Raw genomic sequence first — 16,095 nt, 5'->3', positions numbered from 1 at the left:
ACTCGCTACTCCTAACGAGTAATTACAAGGATACTCACGGAGTTACGAGTAGCCCGAATACCTTACTACTCAGCGAATACCGAGTAATAATGAGTATACTTGCTCATACCTAGTGGTAACCGCTCTGCATTGCTTCTACAGATCCTAGTGTCACTGACATTATTTTTTCATGACATATTTCATTTTATGTTAATGCAAAATTTTGTTGATATATTTAGAATTCTTTTCTGAAAACAACTAAAATTTGATGAAAATAATAAAAAAAATTGACAATTTGCAAACTCTAAAGGCTGCTTTACACCAGACAATCTATCGTGCGATAGATCGTTGGGGTCACGGTTTTTGTGACGCACATCCGGCATCGCTGGCGATGCCGGCCTGTGTGACACCTCCTAGCGACGCAGTATCGCTCACAAATCGTGAGTCGTGTACTGCTCGCTAGGTTCCATAATATCGTTTAATTTAGTTGTTCATCGTTTCCGGGGTAGCACACGCCGCTCCGTGTGACACCCCGGGAACGATGAACAACAGCTCACCTGCGTCACGCGGCCGCCGCCGGCTATGTGAAGGAAGGAGATGGGCGGGATGTTTACGTCCCGCTCATCTCCGCCCCTCCGCTTCCATTGGCCGGCGGCTGTGTGACGTCGCTGTGACGCCGAACGTCCCTCCCTCTCCAGGAAGTGGACGTTCGCCGCCCACAGCGAGGTCGGACGGGAGGTAAGTACGTGTGACAGGGGTTACTGACTTTGCGCGACACGGGCAGCGATTTGCCCGTGACGCAAAAAGGACGGGGGAGGGTACGATTGATTGTGAAATTGCACAATCGGTCGTACCGTGTAAAGCAGCCTTAAGTCCTCAGTCTTTACTTTACGTCAGAATTATTTTTCAAACATGCTTTTATTTTGTTAGGCTGTTAGAAGGGTTAATATTTTACAACAACTTTTTATTGCTTTTTTCGAAGGAAATTTACACAATCTATCTTTTATGGACTAATATACAGGGTGGGCCATAAGTATAGATACTATAGATACACCCTGGGTTGGCCATAAGTATGGATACACCCTGATATAATAAACAATAATGCCGGCCTCAAATGTTTAGCCCCCTCCCATGTACTATATCATAAATGGTAAGGTGATTTAGCAGCAACCACTTCCATTTTATCATGGTGTATCCATACTTATGGCCCGCCCATGGTATATCCATATTTATAGCCCACCCAGGGTGTATCCATACTTATAGCTCACCCAGGGTGTATAAATACTTATTGCCCACCCTGTATTTGAAAAACTTCTGGAACTAATACTGTTTTTAAAACTGCATCTCATTTCCACAAGGAGAAATAGGAAAAAACAGGTCCCCAAAATGTTTTAATCAATTTTTTTGGAAATTCTCCAGATGTGGTCAGAAACCACTGTTTGGGACATAGCAAGGCTCAGAATGGAAGAAAAGCTGTTTATTATTTTGAGTGTAAATTTGGCTGGAATAAATTCTACGCACAAGGCCAAATTTTTAGAGGCCCTGAGGAAGAAGAAAAAAGATATTCAAATAACGTTTGCAAGTGGCTATGTGCTTGAAGTGGTGCACTTGCACTATACTCCTCTTTATTTCTCTTTGCCAGCACAATCCTTCACATTTTGATTGACAGTGATGAACAGAGGTGAAATTATGGAGCGTTAACAGAATGTTAGTGGGGGTGGTACTGGTGGAGGGAAGCAAAAGGGAACCATATACTGCAAGTGCTCCTCTATGCCCACCAGTGCGCTCGCAGACCTAATTTACATATATATATATTCAATTCAATTATTCTGCATCTTTTACTACTCTAAAAACTATATAACAATATAACAAGAATCCTTTGATGCACAGCTGCACTAAGAAATCCATATATATATATATATATATATATATCAGACTCCCATGCAAGAATTTCAGTAACCATAGAAGTTTCCCTCTAAAACTATGTATGGATTTCTTTGTGCAGCTGTGCATCAAAGGAGTCTTGTTATATTGTTATATAGTTTTTAGAGTAGTAAAAGATGTAGAATAATTGAATTGAAATGACTTGGTGAAAATTGATTTGTTCATCCCACTTTATCGGCCTGTAGACATTTCATGGGAGTGGTAATATCTCTTCCTGTCTCTCGCCATCCATGACTCTTCTTTTGATTTGCTGGATTAGCGCTGTCCCATATTCATCCCGCCACAACCATAACTTCTCATCAGGCCGACTAATCAAAATTCAAGCTGCAAATATTAATAGGTAAAGCAGCCACAGGTCACCGTCATGGCAGATGGAATGGAATGGGGAGTGCAAATAAATGTAAAGAGGGTGTATTTTAGATTTTATTTTGATGATCTATATATAATTAATGTAATCTGGAATGACTCACATAATACATTCTTTCAAGGAACCATTCAGCACCTACTTTTTATACCAAAAATGTGTGATGGCAACCAGACTGAAGTGACAGAGTTCCTGCTCCTTGGATTTAAAGGTCTATATAAATACAAATATCTGCTCTTCATCATTTTCCTCTTCTCTTACCTGGTGATAATGAATGGAAACCTTCTTATTATAGTGATGGTGTCCACAAATCACAACCTCAATATCCCAATGTTCATCTTTCTCAAGCATCTAGCTGTGGCCGATATCCTGCTAACCACGACCATTGTACCCATGATGCTAAATATAATACTATTTGATATAAAGGTGGTGCCACTGAGGAGCTGCATCATCCAGCTTTTCTTTTTCTTTATATTTGGCTTCATCCAGAGTTATTTCATTACTATAATGTCCTATGATCGATATTTGGCCATTTGTAGCCCAATGCATTATAATTCCATAATGCAACCTCATGTTTGCCTCAAGATGGTTCTTGGCTCCTGGTTTATAATGTTTGTCTTATCTTTGGAAATGGTATTGTTTTTCCAGCTGGATTTCTGTGGTCAAAATGTCATAGACCATTTCTTCTGTGACTCTGGGCCACTGCTTGAATTGACTACATCAGACACTAGCAATATATTTTTGGTTGATTCTGTTTTTTCTATAATTTTGGGCATCATTCCTTTTACACTAATTATTACAAGCTATCTCAGAATTTTCTTCACTGTTATATCCCAATCATCAACCGGTGGACGGGGAAAAGCCTTCTCCACCTGCAGCTCCCATGTCATCATTGTATGCACCTACTATGGAACCCTCATGATGGTCTACATGGCGCCATCAGATGAAAATTCATTAACCACAAACAAGTTCATGTCTCTTCTGTACATTGTGGTTACTCCAATGATGAATCCCATCATATATAGCCTGAGGAACCAGGAGATCAGAAAAACCATTAAACAAATGTTTAAAAAATTTTACATGTGCAAATATAATTCATAGTAATGATTTTTACATGTAGTCTAAGAAAAATAACATTTTATTACAATTTTTTAGGGTACACCTTGCATTTTCCTTGGGATATTATTCTATACATCTGCTTAAGTTCACTGCTATTTTTGGGTGCAATCCTCTTCCCAGGTAGAGATAAGTGAACTATTAGATAAAGGTTTGCCAAATTCAAATTTAGTACAAGCCTTTGCATGTGCGACTCGGGCTCGATAACATGAGCACTTTCTCCAAAAATCGGGAATGTTCGGTTTTGTTCCATAACTGTGTGTTACAAAAATGCTTTTCTAATAACATGTTATGCTTTTGGATAGGATTGTGATGTTTTATCATGAGTGGCAGGACGTATTTAATGAATGTAGGGGGTGGGGACTCGGGAAAAGCCAGAGGTGCACGCCACAAATCTCCAGATGGCAAACTGACTGTGGAGAACCACAAATAGATAAGTCTGATAAGTCTGCAGAGTTTTTCACACATTTTGTCCCATAGGCATCTGAGATCTGTTCCAAAGATCCCCAAACTCAAGAGGAAGAAGGCATCTACACCGATGCCCAAAAATATTTGTCAGTTGGATTCTGGCCTGGACGAAGTAGGGTCCGAGGAGGATCCTGAACCTCATCAAGTAACGTTAACCCCTGGGGGTTGAGGTAATGATGAAAAGACTGAAATACCTGAGGAACATGTGCACTGTTTTGTGATGTCAAATCAGGAAGAGAAGGAGTGGAACAACATAGAGCTTGACGATGAAGCTGTAGATCCCACTTGGAATGAACCCAGAGGCACACAGCTGAGTAGCTTAGCAGATGAGGAGGATGAGGAGGAAGACAAGGATGTTACGTTGCTGATTCCCATACAAATGCATAGTAATGCAACCATGAGAAGCACTGCATCCTCAGCCACAACTCCGGCTGTGGCAAGCAGCGGTGTTGGGTCTCCAGTTCACAGGAAGCATTGCCTAGCCTTGGCCGTTTTGAGACTGCAAAGGATGACCCAACTATCATTTTCTAGCAATGTTGTAAACAACGATTCAGTAAAGGCAAAAATTCAATTATTTGACTACTACATGCATGAGCCGGCACATGTGCAACCAACATGCATTACTTTGGGAATCTTACTTTGCTAATATGCAGACTATCGGACCTACCCAACCACTGGCTGACATATCAACCACATATGCTTCTTGCTCCTCACGCATTGCTATCAAAACTTTTTTCACACAGGTCTCTGACTGCAGAATCTTTACTTGTTTACCCGCTGTAGTCTGGGTGAGAACGAGCCTGTCAGCTGTTATTGAAGTTACCATGACTTTTTTTTACCCATAAGAGACACCAAGGCCACATCCTTTGTGTTGCATGGAGCATACCTCCCTGGTGTGTGAAGACACTATGGGGAAATGGGGGGAAATTGAAGCCTCTGTCCTGCTGTCTGCCTGAAATGTTTTTAAATATCAAGACAACAAGATAGGTATCCAAGTTATGTCTTGTCTTTACAGGCAGGGGTGTAGAAGCAAGAGGCCTAATCTGGTTACTCATGCACCTCTTGATTTTTAAAACTGAAATGCCAGACCACATCCTGTGAGTTGTTTGGACCATAACTCCCTTCTGTGCAAAGAAAGCAAGATGGGTCTCAAAGCTGTGTATCGTCTGTACTGTCAAACGTGTGCGAGCAAGAAGCCTTATGCACCTCTTTATTTTAAAAATGGACATGCTAGGCCAAATCCTGTGTATTGCATGAACCATACCTCCCTGCTGTGCAAAGACACTATGGGGAAATTGATGCCACTGTACAAATCTCAAGACCCCATTATGGGTCTCCAAGTTGTAACTTGTCTGTACTGGCAGGGGTGTCGGAGGAAGAGGACTAATCCTGTCACTCATGCAACTCTTGATTTTTAAAATTGAAATTCCAGGCCACATCCTGTGTGTAAGTCAATGCAATCAGGCAGTGCTGAAATTAGTATGCATTGGAGAACACAGTCATACTGCTGCAGAGTTGTGAACCAGTATCCAGGTCAAGTTTGATCAATGGCTGTCTTCACTTAACCTATACAATACAGAAAGCCATGTGTAATAATGGTGCAAACCTAGTGGGGGCACCACAACAGTGCGACATCACGCTTGTTCCTTACATGGCTCGCATCCTCAATCTGGTTGTACTGAAATTTCTATGCCACTATTCCCATCTGGATGTGGAGCTCCAGAAGGTATGGTCCCTGTGTGCTAATTTTTAAAAATGATAATGCCAGACTAAATCCTATGTGTTGCATTGACCATTCCTCCCTGCTGAGCAAGAACACTATGTGGAAATGGGGGGGCAATTGATGCCACTGTCTTGTCTAACTGAAACGCTTTTAAATCTCAAACCTTCAGGAGGGATTTCCAAGCTGTGTCTTGTCTGTATTGGTAGGATGGTGGGAGCAAGAGGCCTAATTATTTCTCTCATCCCGATTTTATTTTTAAAATTGAAATGCCAGGCCACATTCTGTAAGTTTCATGGACCATACCTACATGCAGTGCAAAGGCATTATGGGGAAATAGAGGGCAATTGATGCCACTGTCTTGCTGTCGGCCTAAAATGTTTTTAAATCTCAAGACTTGAAGATGGGTCTCCAATTTCTGTCTTGCTTGTAATGGCAGGGGTGTGGGAGCAAAATTACTAATCCTGTCTTTCATGCAGATCTTGATTTTTAAAATTGAATTGCCAGGCCACATCCTGCATGTTACATGGACCATACCTCAAGTCTGCACAAAGAAACTATAGTCAATTGGGGAGGGGGCAATCAATGCCACTGTCCTGCTGTCTGCCTGAAGCATTTTTAAATTTCAAGACTCCAGGATGGGTCTTCAAGTTTTGTCTGGTCTGTAGTGGCAGTGGTGTTGGAGCACCATCCCTATACCTGTCTCTCATCCACCTCAATTATTTTTATGTCAATAGTCTAGGAAGCTAATGGTATGGGATCAAGAGGACTAATCATGTCACTCATCCCCCTTTTTATTTTTAAAATTTAAACACCAGGCCACATCCTGTTTGTTGCATGGACCATACCTCACTGCTGTGCAAAGACACTCTTTGAAAATATGTGTGTGCAATTGATGTCACTGTCTTGTTGTCTGCTTGAAATGTTTTAAAATCTCATGACTCCAAAATGGGTCTCCAAGTTGTGTCTTGTCTGTACTGGCAGGGTTGTGGTAGCAAGTGGCTTAATCATGTCAATCATGCACCTCTTGATTTTTAAAATTGAAATGCCAGGACACATGGACCATACCACCCTGATAGGGGAAGACACTATGGGAAAATGGGGGGGCTATTAATGCCACTGTCCTACTGTCTGCCTGAAATGATTTTAGATCTCAAGACTCCAAGATGGGTCTCCAAGTTGTGTCTTGCCTTGCAAGGGTGGTGGAGCAGTCTCTGATACACCTCAATTATTCTTATGGCAATAGTCTAGGAAGCTAATGGCTATGCCAAAATAGTAGGGCTGCACTGATCTATTTTTGCTGATTTGGAAGCTTTTCGACTCTCCTAAAGGTGTTTTAACTGCCTTAAGTTTGACCTCCCATTCAATCTAATGGGGTTCAAAAAGGTTTGGTGAACTGTACGGCGAACGTAGCATTTGTTCGGTAAGGCTTGGTGCACCGAGCCTTGAAAGGTTTACTCATCTCTCTATTCTCAGTGAATGAGACTGATCTTTTGATGCCTTGTGTAAGGGTGGCTTTACACGCTGTGACATCGCTAGCCAATGCTAGCGATGGCGAGCGTGATAGCACCCGCTCCTATCGTTATGCCGATATGCGAAGATCGCTGCCGTAGCGAACATTATCGCTACGGCAGCGTCATATGTACTTACCTGCTTGGCGACGTCGCAAAGACCGGCGAATTGCCTCCTTTCTAAGGGGGCGGTTCGTTCGGTGTCACTGCGACCTCACTAAGTGGCCGCCCAATCAAAGATGAGGGGCGGAGATGAGCGGGATGAACATCCTTCTTCCTTCCTCATTGCTGGCGTGTGGCAGGTAAGGAGAGGTTCCTCGTTCCAGCGGCGTCACATGTAGCGATGTATGCTGCCGCAGGGACGAGGATCAACTTCACCCAAGCGACAGCAGCAATAATTGGGAGAGGACCCCCATGTCAACGAGGAGCGATTTTGGACGTTTTTGCAACGATCCAAAATTGCTCCTAGGAGTCACACACAACGAGATTGCTACAGCGGCCGGATGTGTGTCACAAAATCCGTGACCCCAACGAGATCGCTGTAGCAATCTCGTAGCGTGTAAAGGCCGCTTAACACTAGAACTACTGGACTCGTGACACCTATATAGAAATACATAGTGCAAAGTAGTCAAAATGACTACCTCAGTAGTTCTAGTGTTAACACTTGTCTGGATATGCATTTTAGGAATGATGAAGGTCAATGCAAATGTTGTAGCAGGTTGTCCTATAGTGAAAATCTTATTGCTGGTTCAATTAAATGACTTTTTTATTGGAATTAGAGTTTGTAAATTTGCCATGAACTGCAATACTGAACAAACTCTAAAAAACTGGAAAATACATGTATAACAGGCTAAGATCTTACTTTAATGTATTCACCATTCTTGTCCATTTTCACCTTAATAAACCATAATAAACCATTTTGTAATTCTGACCAGTGTCTCTTTGACAGGTTATAACTCTGAAACTTTAACACATCTCGGAAATTATAAGATTGTTTTTTCTTAACATATAGTGCTTCATGATAGAGGTAAATTTAGACCAATATTTTTTGTGTTTCGTAAAACAAAAATTTGCAGAAAATTTTGCAATTTTCAAACCTTGAATTTTTATCCCCTTAAACCATTGAGATATGTCACACTAAAAGTTAATAAATAACATTTCCCACATGTCTACTTTACATCAGCACAATTTTTGACACATACTTTTATTTATTTAGGAAGCTAGAAGGATTCAAATTTCATCAGCAATTTCTCATCATTTTTCTAACAAAATTTACAAAACCATGGTTTTAATGGACCACATCACATTTGAAGTGACTTTGAGGGACGTAGGTGACAGAAAATACTCAAAAGTGACACCATTCTAAAAACTGCACCCCTCACACTGCTCAAAACCACATCCAAGAAGTTTATTAATGTTTTAGGTGCTTCACAGGAACTAAAGCAATGTGGAAGGAAAAAATGGAAATTTTACTTTTTCCCACAAAAATGTTAATTTAGCCCCACATTTTGCATTTTCACAAGGGTACCAAGAGAAAATGGACTGTACAATTTATTATTACGCCAAAGGTGGAAATTTATTGTTTGGTCACACGCCAGGGCTCAGCAGCGAAGAAGACACATTTGAATTTTACAATGCAAGATTGTCTGGAATACATAGTAGATGCCATGTCACATTTAGAGAGCCCCCAATTAGAGCTGAGCAAACCTCCCAAAGCTTAGTTTGGCTCATGTTCACTGAATTTACCTTCACGGTTTGATAAACAGTTTAACAACATATCCAAAACCATTGAATTCAAAAATTCAATGGGAGGCCAAAAAAAGGCATAACCAACACCTTTAGGAGGGTCCAAATGCTGCCAAAACAACGCAAACCATTTTACTTTGGAGCCCCAGTGTTGTGACACAGCCATTAACTTCCTAAACTATTTACATAAGAAATATTGGATGATTGATAGGAGTAGCCCTGTTGTTCTGATAACCCTGCTACTACAGACAAGATACAATTTGGAGACACATCTTCGAGTCTCCATACTTCCAAACCTTAGATGCAGACAGCAGGATAGTGGCATCAATTGGCCCACAGTACCCATAGTGTCATAGTGATCATGCAGGGTCACCAAAGAGTGATCACCACTGGTCAGAATCCTTGCAAACCTGTAGTAACTGCATAGACACAACAGCATTTATTGGCTCATGTTTGCCAGGTGTCCCAGAGTCAATGACAAGCTGTCTTCAGCCACAGATATGTAGATTTGATTCTCTGTATCCCCCAACCACGGTGCAGTCATGTCCCCGTTCCAACTTCAAGACTTCCCAGGTGGGTGGATGGTTCCTTCTTTTCCTCCAAAACTGTCCCCTGGCTGGAAAGTTGGGGACATAGCGGCTTTCGACCTAGAAACTATGCCTTGCAGAACCATGTGGTCTACAGCCCTGATAAATGAGGCAATATGTCCTCCTGCTACTCTTTCTCTGGTGCTACCACCTTGTTTATTTTGGACACTAGAATTTTTGCCAGCAGGCATACAACTGGTATAGTGACACTGATTATGGCATCAGCATTGACAGCTATGTTAGTAGCATATTAAAAGCAGCAAAACACAGCACACAGGTCCTTCATGGAGGCCAACTCATTGTTAGTGAAGTAGTGTTGGTCCACAAAGCGATTCTGCCTTGCGTGCTGTAGCTGAAACTTCACAATTGCCGGCTGCTGTTCACACAGTCTCTCCACCATATGCAACATGGAGCTTCACCTTGTTGGTATGTCACATATGAGAATGCCGAAAGTGCGCACATACTGCCGACACTTTAGGAAGAAGCACTGACGTATGTGGGTGATGTTTGAGGAAGCTCTGAAGCACCAAATTCAGTACATGTGCCAGGCAATAGATGTGAGTATAGCCACTAAGTCCCAGAGTTGCTGTGATGTTTGCCTTTGACCACAGACTCAGGATGACTGTCAGAATGACTGTCACGGACAGACTAGGGGCTAGCCGCCAACTGAGCAGGATCTGAAGAACCCCGAAACCCTTTAACCCCTTTACAGGGATTTGGAGTTACACAAGGTCCAGGAGATCACTGCCTATGGAAGGCTGCAATCCAGGAAAGAGTAGTGCTCAGGCAGGGTCCAAACCAGGAGGTACAAAAAGGGACAAAGTCGGCAGGCAGGGGCGTCATCAGGAAATTAGGTCAAAACCAAGATGGAAGCGAGGTACAAAAACGGCAGACAGGAGAGCAGTCAATTATGAGGCAGAGGTCAAAACACAGGGATCAATAGTGAGAACAGAGCAGGAAGTAGACATAGGCAGGAATACAATACTATATCTGGCAGTGACCAGCATATGGGGGGGGGGGGATTAGAAGAGTATGGTGTTTTCCCATTGGTTGTAGCTGAATGGTGGTAACTTCAGCTGCAAGACACACACTCCCTACAGTCAGCAATGGAAACCCAGCTTAGTGGATGAGCGGAGTAAAAAATAACGTCTGGAACACCATTCTAAGTCTGACTTGGGAGCAAAAACCCTTAAATCTTCACTATGTAGAGAGAAGGGCTGCACACCAGCGACAGTGCAAGGGGAATAAATGTAATGCAGAAACTGCTGTGTGAATACTGGTATGAAAAATACAATAGCTATATGTGAGAATGAAAATATGACAATGGAATCTGCATGACTGCCATTTACTAAAGAATAAAAAGAACTTTAGCTATTGAACTGATCAATACAACAGAGCCCCAACACCTCGCCATGGTATTCTCTTACATTGGGGTCCCTAGATAATGTGTGTCCTCTCCTGCATTTAAAAAAAACTTTGTATTTTATTGTATTTTTCATACCAGTATTCATACAGCAGTTTCTGCTTTACATTTATTCCCCTTGCACTGTCACCGGTGTGCAACCCTTCTCTTTACATAGTGAATGAGCGGAGCCTGCGCCCACCAGAACCACTAGCATCGACTCCTCTCTTATCCCCAGCACAGTCCATGCCAGAAATATGGCGGCATCCGGTGATTAAAGCAGAAGTCGCAGGAGCGGACTCCGGTGGGGACATGACAGTTGGGATGAAATTTCTTTTGATATCGCACTCCACCAGGCTGGGGTATAGGTCCAAAGTCACCAGCAGTTTATCTGTTTTTTCTTTTATGTCCAACTACAGTTACTATGGAGTGTGAAGTTCTTCCCCAGGCAAATGAGTTTATAAACCACCTGCTGTAATTTTCCCCTGGCTGTGCTAAAGTTGATGGTGCAGGTCTTACTCTGACCGGATGAGAAGAAAGTGCAGTAGGTGTATGAAGTGGAGCAGAGGGAGGAAGCAACACCCACCGACAAACGTCCAGTGGTCCGAGGTAAATGTAGAACATGCGCTTGAATGCCCGCCAACTCATGCCCAGCCTCCACTACTTTTACCCAGTGTGCAGTTAGCAAGATATACCGTCCCTGCCTGTGTTTACTGGTCCAATGATCAATAGTTATGTGGACCTTTCCACTAATGGTGTTGTGAGGTGAACAAACAGATTTGATCTGCCACATGTGTGTGCAGATAAGGGATGACACGCTTGGAAAAATAGTGGTGGCTGGAACAATGTATTGGGGTACAACCACAGACATTATTATTTTGGAAACTGTCGGTCTCCACCAGCCTGAATGGCAGCATTTCAAATGCCAACATTTTTTAAATTATCAGCCTCATGCAGAGTAATCCCGATTCTTTAGTCAGGCGCTCCCAGAATTAGTCCAAAATCCTTAGTTTTTTCAGGGTTTTATTAGATTCAATGGTATAATATAAAACGTCCGCATGTACACATGAAAAACACAACGCGTTTCGGCTACAATATCAGACAAGTAGCCTTCCCCAGGTCCTTGCCTGATATTGTAGCCGAAAGGCGTTGTGTTTTTCATGTGTACATACGTGACCCTGATGATTGTAAGTAATGCAAGGTGCCGGCTCTGCAGCTGAAGTGGCCAACACAGCAGAAGAAGAGGGGAGCAAGAGGAGCAAGAGTTCTTTATGGTCAGGTTAGGAAGACTTTTTCTTCTCTTCAGGTTCTGAAGGCACAGCTTGAAAATAACAACTATCTTGTCATCAGAAAAAAAACACATTTATGGGGGTCAAAAAGCTTCCGAAAAAAGCAAAAATATATTACAGTGCAGCACCACTGTTTTGGCATAGCCATTAGATTCCTAGACTATTGATATAAGAAAAATTGAGGTAGATGAGAGACAGGTGTGCCCTTGCCACCATGGACAAGACATGACTTGGAGACCCATCTTTGAGTCTTCAGATTTAAACACATTTCAGGCATAAAGCAGGACAGTGGCATCAATTGGCCCCCCAATTCCACATATTGTGTTTGCAAAGCAGGAAGCTATGCTCCATGCACACAGGATATGCCCTGGCATTTCCATTTTAAAAAGTGAGCACACAGCGACTTCTTCAGTAGCACATCCAGGTGGAAATATAGTCCTAGAAATTCCTTTAAAACCTGGTTGATCCATTTGATGCACATGTGATGTCGTCCAGGCAATAATCCGCCACTAGTTTTTTGAGATTATCACCCACATCCTTCCCTGGCTCCAGGTTCAGTGAACACAGCTGTTGATCAAACTGGGCCGGAATATTGGTCCACAACTCTGCAGTTGTGTGACAGCGTTCTACAATGCATATGAAATTAAACACTACCAGATTGTTTTGACTTACACACATGATGTGGGCTGGCATTTTCATTTTAAAAAAAACAAGAGATGCATGATTGACAAGCATAGCCTCATGCGTCCAGGGCCATGGCACTACAGACAAGACACAACTTGGACCCATATTGGAGTCTGAATATTTAAGAATTATTTAGGTAGACAGTAGGAAAGCAGCATCAATTCCCCCAACTCCAATTTCACCACAGTTTGATTGCACACCAGAGAAGTATAGTCCATGCAACACACAGGAAGTGGGCTGGCATTTTCGTTTTAAAAAGTGAGCATACAGCAACTGTGCCTTCTGCAACAGAGCATCTATGCGGGAATAATGCCTTAGAAATTTTTGTACAGCCAGGTTGATCCATCCGGTGGGCATGTGATGTCACCCATGGATAGTGCTGCCACCACTTTTGCATTATTATCACACACATCTTTCCCTGGCTGCAGGTTCAGTGAAGACAGCTATTTATCAAACTGGGCCCTTATAGTGTTCCACAACTCTGCAGATGAGTGACTGCATTCTCCAATGCATATGAATTTAAGCACTGCCTGATTACATTGACTAACTAACAGGATTTTGAATGGCATTTTTATTTTACACAACTTGGAGCCTCTTATTGGTGTCTTTATATCTAAAAACATTGCAGGCAGACAGAAGGACAGTGGCATTAATTCCACCATTTCCCCATAGTGTGTTTGCACACCAGGGAAATTTGGCCTATGCAACACACAGGATGTGAGCTCGCAATTGCATTTTAACCCTAGAACACATATTGAGGGTCTTTTTGGCCCAGTTCACAGATGAATGATGGATGAGATGACAAAAATCTGAAAAATATTTCTGTATATGAACTGTCTGGGACACAAAACTCTTTTAATCTTTCAGGTGACACCATCATTCACCTAGAACGTACAGCTTTATCCCGGATGAGATGACAAAAATATGAAAAATATTTCTATAACAGGAATTTTTTGTTCTGCAACATCCACACTAAGATTTTATGGAACTCTGTATTACCTGGCAACTTTTGGAGTCTAAAGATACGCCAGCACCAGAGGAGACTATAATAGTCATATGTACAATCTGAAGATCATCTGTTTGATGTACTCTGTTTGGGGAGATTACAAAAACTATGTCTGTATTCACTATATGATTGGAGGATAATGTATAAATTATTTGTATTTTTCTATACTACTTTTTGATGACCCCTGAGGAACCTTCTATTAGAAGGGGAAATGCGTCGGGTCGATTAGGGGTAGAAGGTTGACAGCCTCCTCACTAATATAGGAAGTGGCAGTATATACAGAATTATATCTCAGTGCAGAACCGACTAATTTAGGGTAAAAAAAGTGCTGCTTTTAGGGATCTTGACTGTAGGACCCTTGACTATTGGACTGTTTAGGGATATACTTGTATACTGCGCCTTACTGACATTTGTTCTTGCTCCTAAATTGGGGAAACACATAGGACTATAAAAATAAGGGGGATATATGTTTGAAATTGTTGTATGGCACCAATGAATATTTTCTATATAATGTGGAAGTGTGTTTTAATTGCTTCTGTTAATAAAATTAATAATTTTTAAATTAAGGAGTTTTTTAGTCTGTGAACCAGTTTTGAGCCCTCCTTGTATTACTTTTTTCGTGGAAAATTTGGTCTTTTTGGCCCCCATGCTTACGTTTTTGCTATTATCTGCAAAATTACTTCAGTTAGAGTTTTGAAACTCCAGGTATTCCTTAAGTATGTCGTTGCTGATAATATCCAGTTGTTCATATAATTTTTTTCATAGGCATTTTGGTGTAACAATGTCTGTTTGGTGAAAACTACATCTGTACGGAACAGGGGCCTTTTAGGCCCCCGCTATTTTTATCATGTTCTCAGTAGTGTTTGTGTCTCAAGTTACTTTATTTGTACTCAGTAATGTTGGTTTGAGGTTTGAAACAGACAAATTAGCCCCTATCAGTTATATCTGGAACATTTTTATCAAAAATTGCACAAAACGTTACAATCCTAGTACTAATGTTACAGTAGATGAGCAACTTGTACCGTTCAGAGGACGCTGCAAATTCATACAATACATGCCCAGCAAGCCAGCCAAGTATAAGAATACAAATCTTCTGGATGTGTGATTCTGCAAATTATTATGGCATAAATGGCGTAATCTACTGTGGCAAAGAGGTTGGTGCACCAGTACAGAAGGATCTGGGGTCTGAAATAGTCAAAACTCTTGCTGTTCCAATATTTAATTCAGGTAAAAACATCATCATGAACAATTATTTCACCAATGTTGAACTAGGCAATTTTCTGCTTGCAAAAGCTATTATACTTGTTTGTACTATAAAGCAAAACAGACGAGAAATTCCAGCAGCACTCAAACACAATTGTCAGCGAGCACTGTTCTAGGGTTAAGGAACCAAGAGATGCATGAGTGACAGCCGTAGGCCTCTTTCTCCCAGAACCATTGCACTACAGACAAGGCACAACTTGGAGACACATATTGGAGTCTTGATATTAAAAACATTGCAGACAGAAAGTCTGAGGGCCTTTTTGTACTATCAGGAAGTTGGTATTTTGCAGGGTTTTTCTCTGGCCACCATCAGTCCCTTTCCTGTCCTTTCCTATTTTAGTCAGCGGGGGCCTCACCTTTTGCTAATCCTGTCATCTACCTGTGTATTGTGTTTTTCCTATATCACCGCAGTCTTTGAATGTGGGGGGCTAGCTATTCTTGTCTATTTTCTGAGGCAGAGAGTTATTCATCTTTCCTATCTTTAGGATGGATAGTTCTCTGGCTGGGTTCGCGGTGCACAGAATGTTAGTTCACCCCTCGGCTACTTCTAGTTGTGATGGTTAGTAAGGGGATGGCGGCCAGATTAGTTGCCAATGCTCTTGTCACCTTTTGCCAATGATTTGTGGTGGTCTTCCATGGTTCCGGATCATAACTCAAAACTTGGAGACCAATAATTATGTCTTGATATTTAAAAAACATTCAGGAAGACAGCAGAACAGCAACATAAATTCCCCTCCCCATTGTGTTTTTGCACACCAGGGATGTATGGTCCATGCAACACACAGGATGATGTTTTTCATTTTCAAAAATCAAGAGGTGCATGAGTGACATGTTTAGGTTTTTTGTTCCCAGATTCCTGGCACTAGAGACAAGACACAACTTGGAGACCCATATTGGAGTCTTGAAATCTAAAAACATTGAAGGCAGACAGCAGGACAATATAAGTTTTTCTCTCTGTCTGAACATTGTTCTGCATTATTTAGCTCAAATATGCTAATCCTGCCTGGTCCCCTGCA

The 16,095-nt window shown here is 41.7% G+C and overlaps 1 protein-coding gene across 1 annotated transcript; it reads left to right on the top strand.

Moving 5' to 3' along the window:
* The first annotated feature begins 2,443 nt into the window (after positions 1-2,443).
* LOC142302904 (olfactory receptor 10A7-like) lies at positions 2,444-3,388 on the top strand. Its single transcript, XM_075344009.1, has one exon. The coding sequence runs from the start codon at positions 2,444-2,446 to the stop codon at positions 3,386-3,388; it is 945 nt and encodes a 314-aa protein (XP_075200124.1).
* Positions 3,389-16,095: the final 12,707 nt, after the last annotated feature.

This window comes from Anomaloglossus baeobatrachus, chromosome 4 (assembly GCF_048569485.1).
Source record: "Anomaloglossus baeobatrachus isolate aAnoBae1 chromosome 4, aAnoBae1.hap1, whole genome shotgun sequence".
NCBI classification, from domain to species: Eukaryota; Metazoa; Chordata; class Amphibia; order Anura; family Aromobatidae; genus Anomaloglossus; species Anomaloglossus baeobatrachus.
The sequence above is the reverse complement of the archived record's forward strand: the minus strand, read 5'-3'. Positions and strand labels throughout refer to the sequence as shown.

What these genes read in the sequence shown, in the direction of transcription:
- LOC142302904 (XM_075344009.1), top strand. Translation starts at nt 2,444, where the DNA reads ATGTGTGATGGCAACCAGACTGAAGTGACAGAGTTCCTGCTCCTTGGA.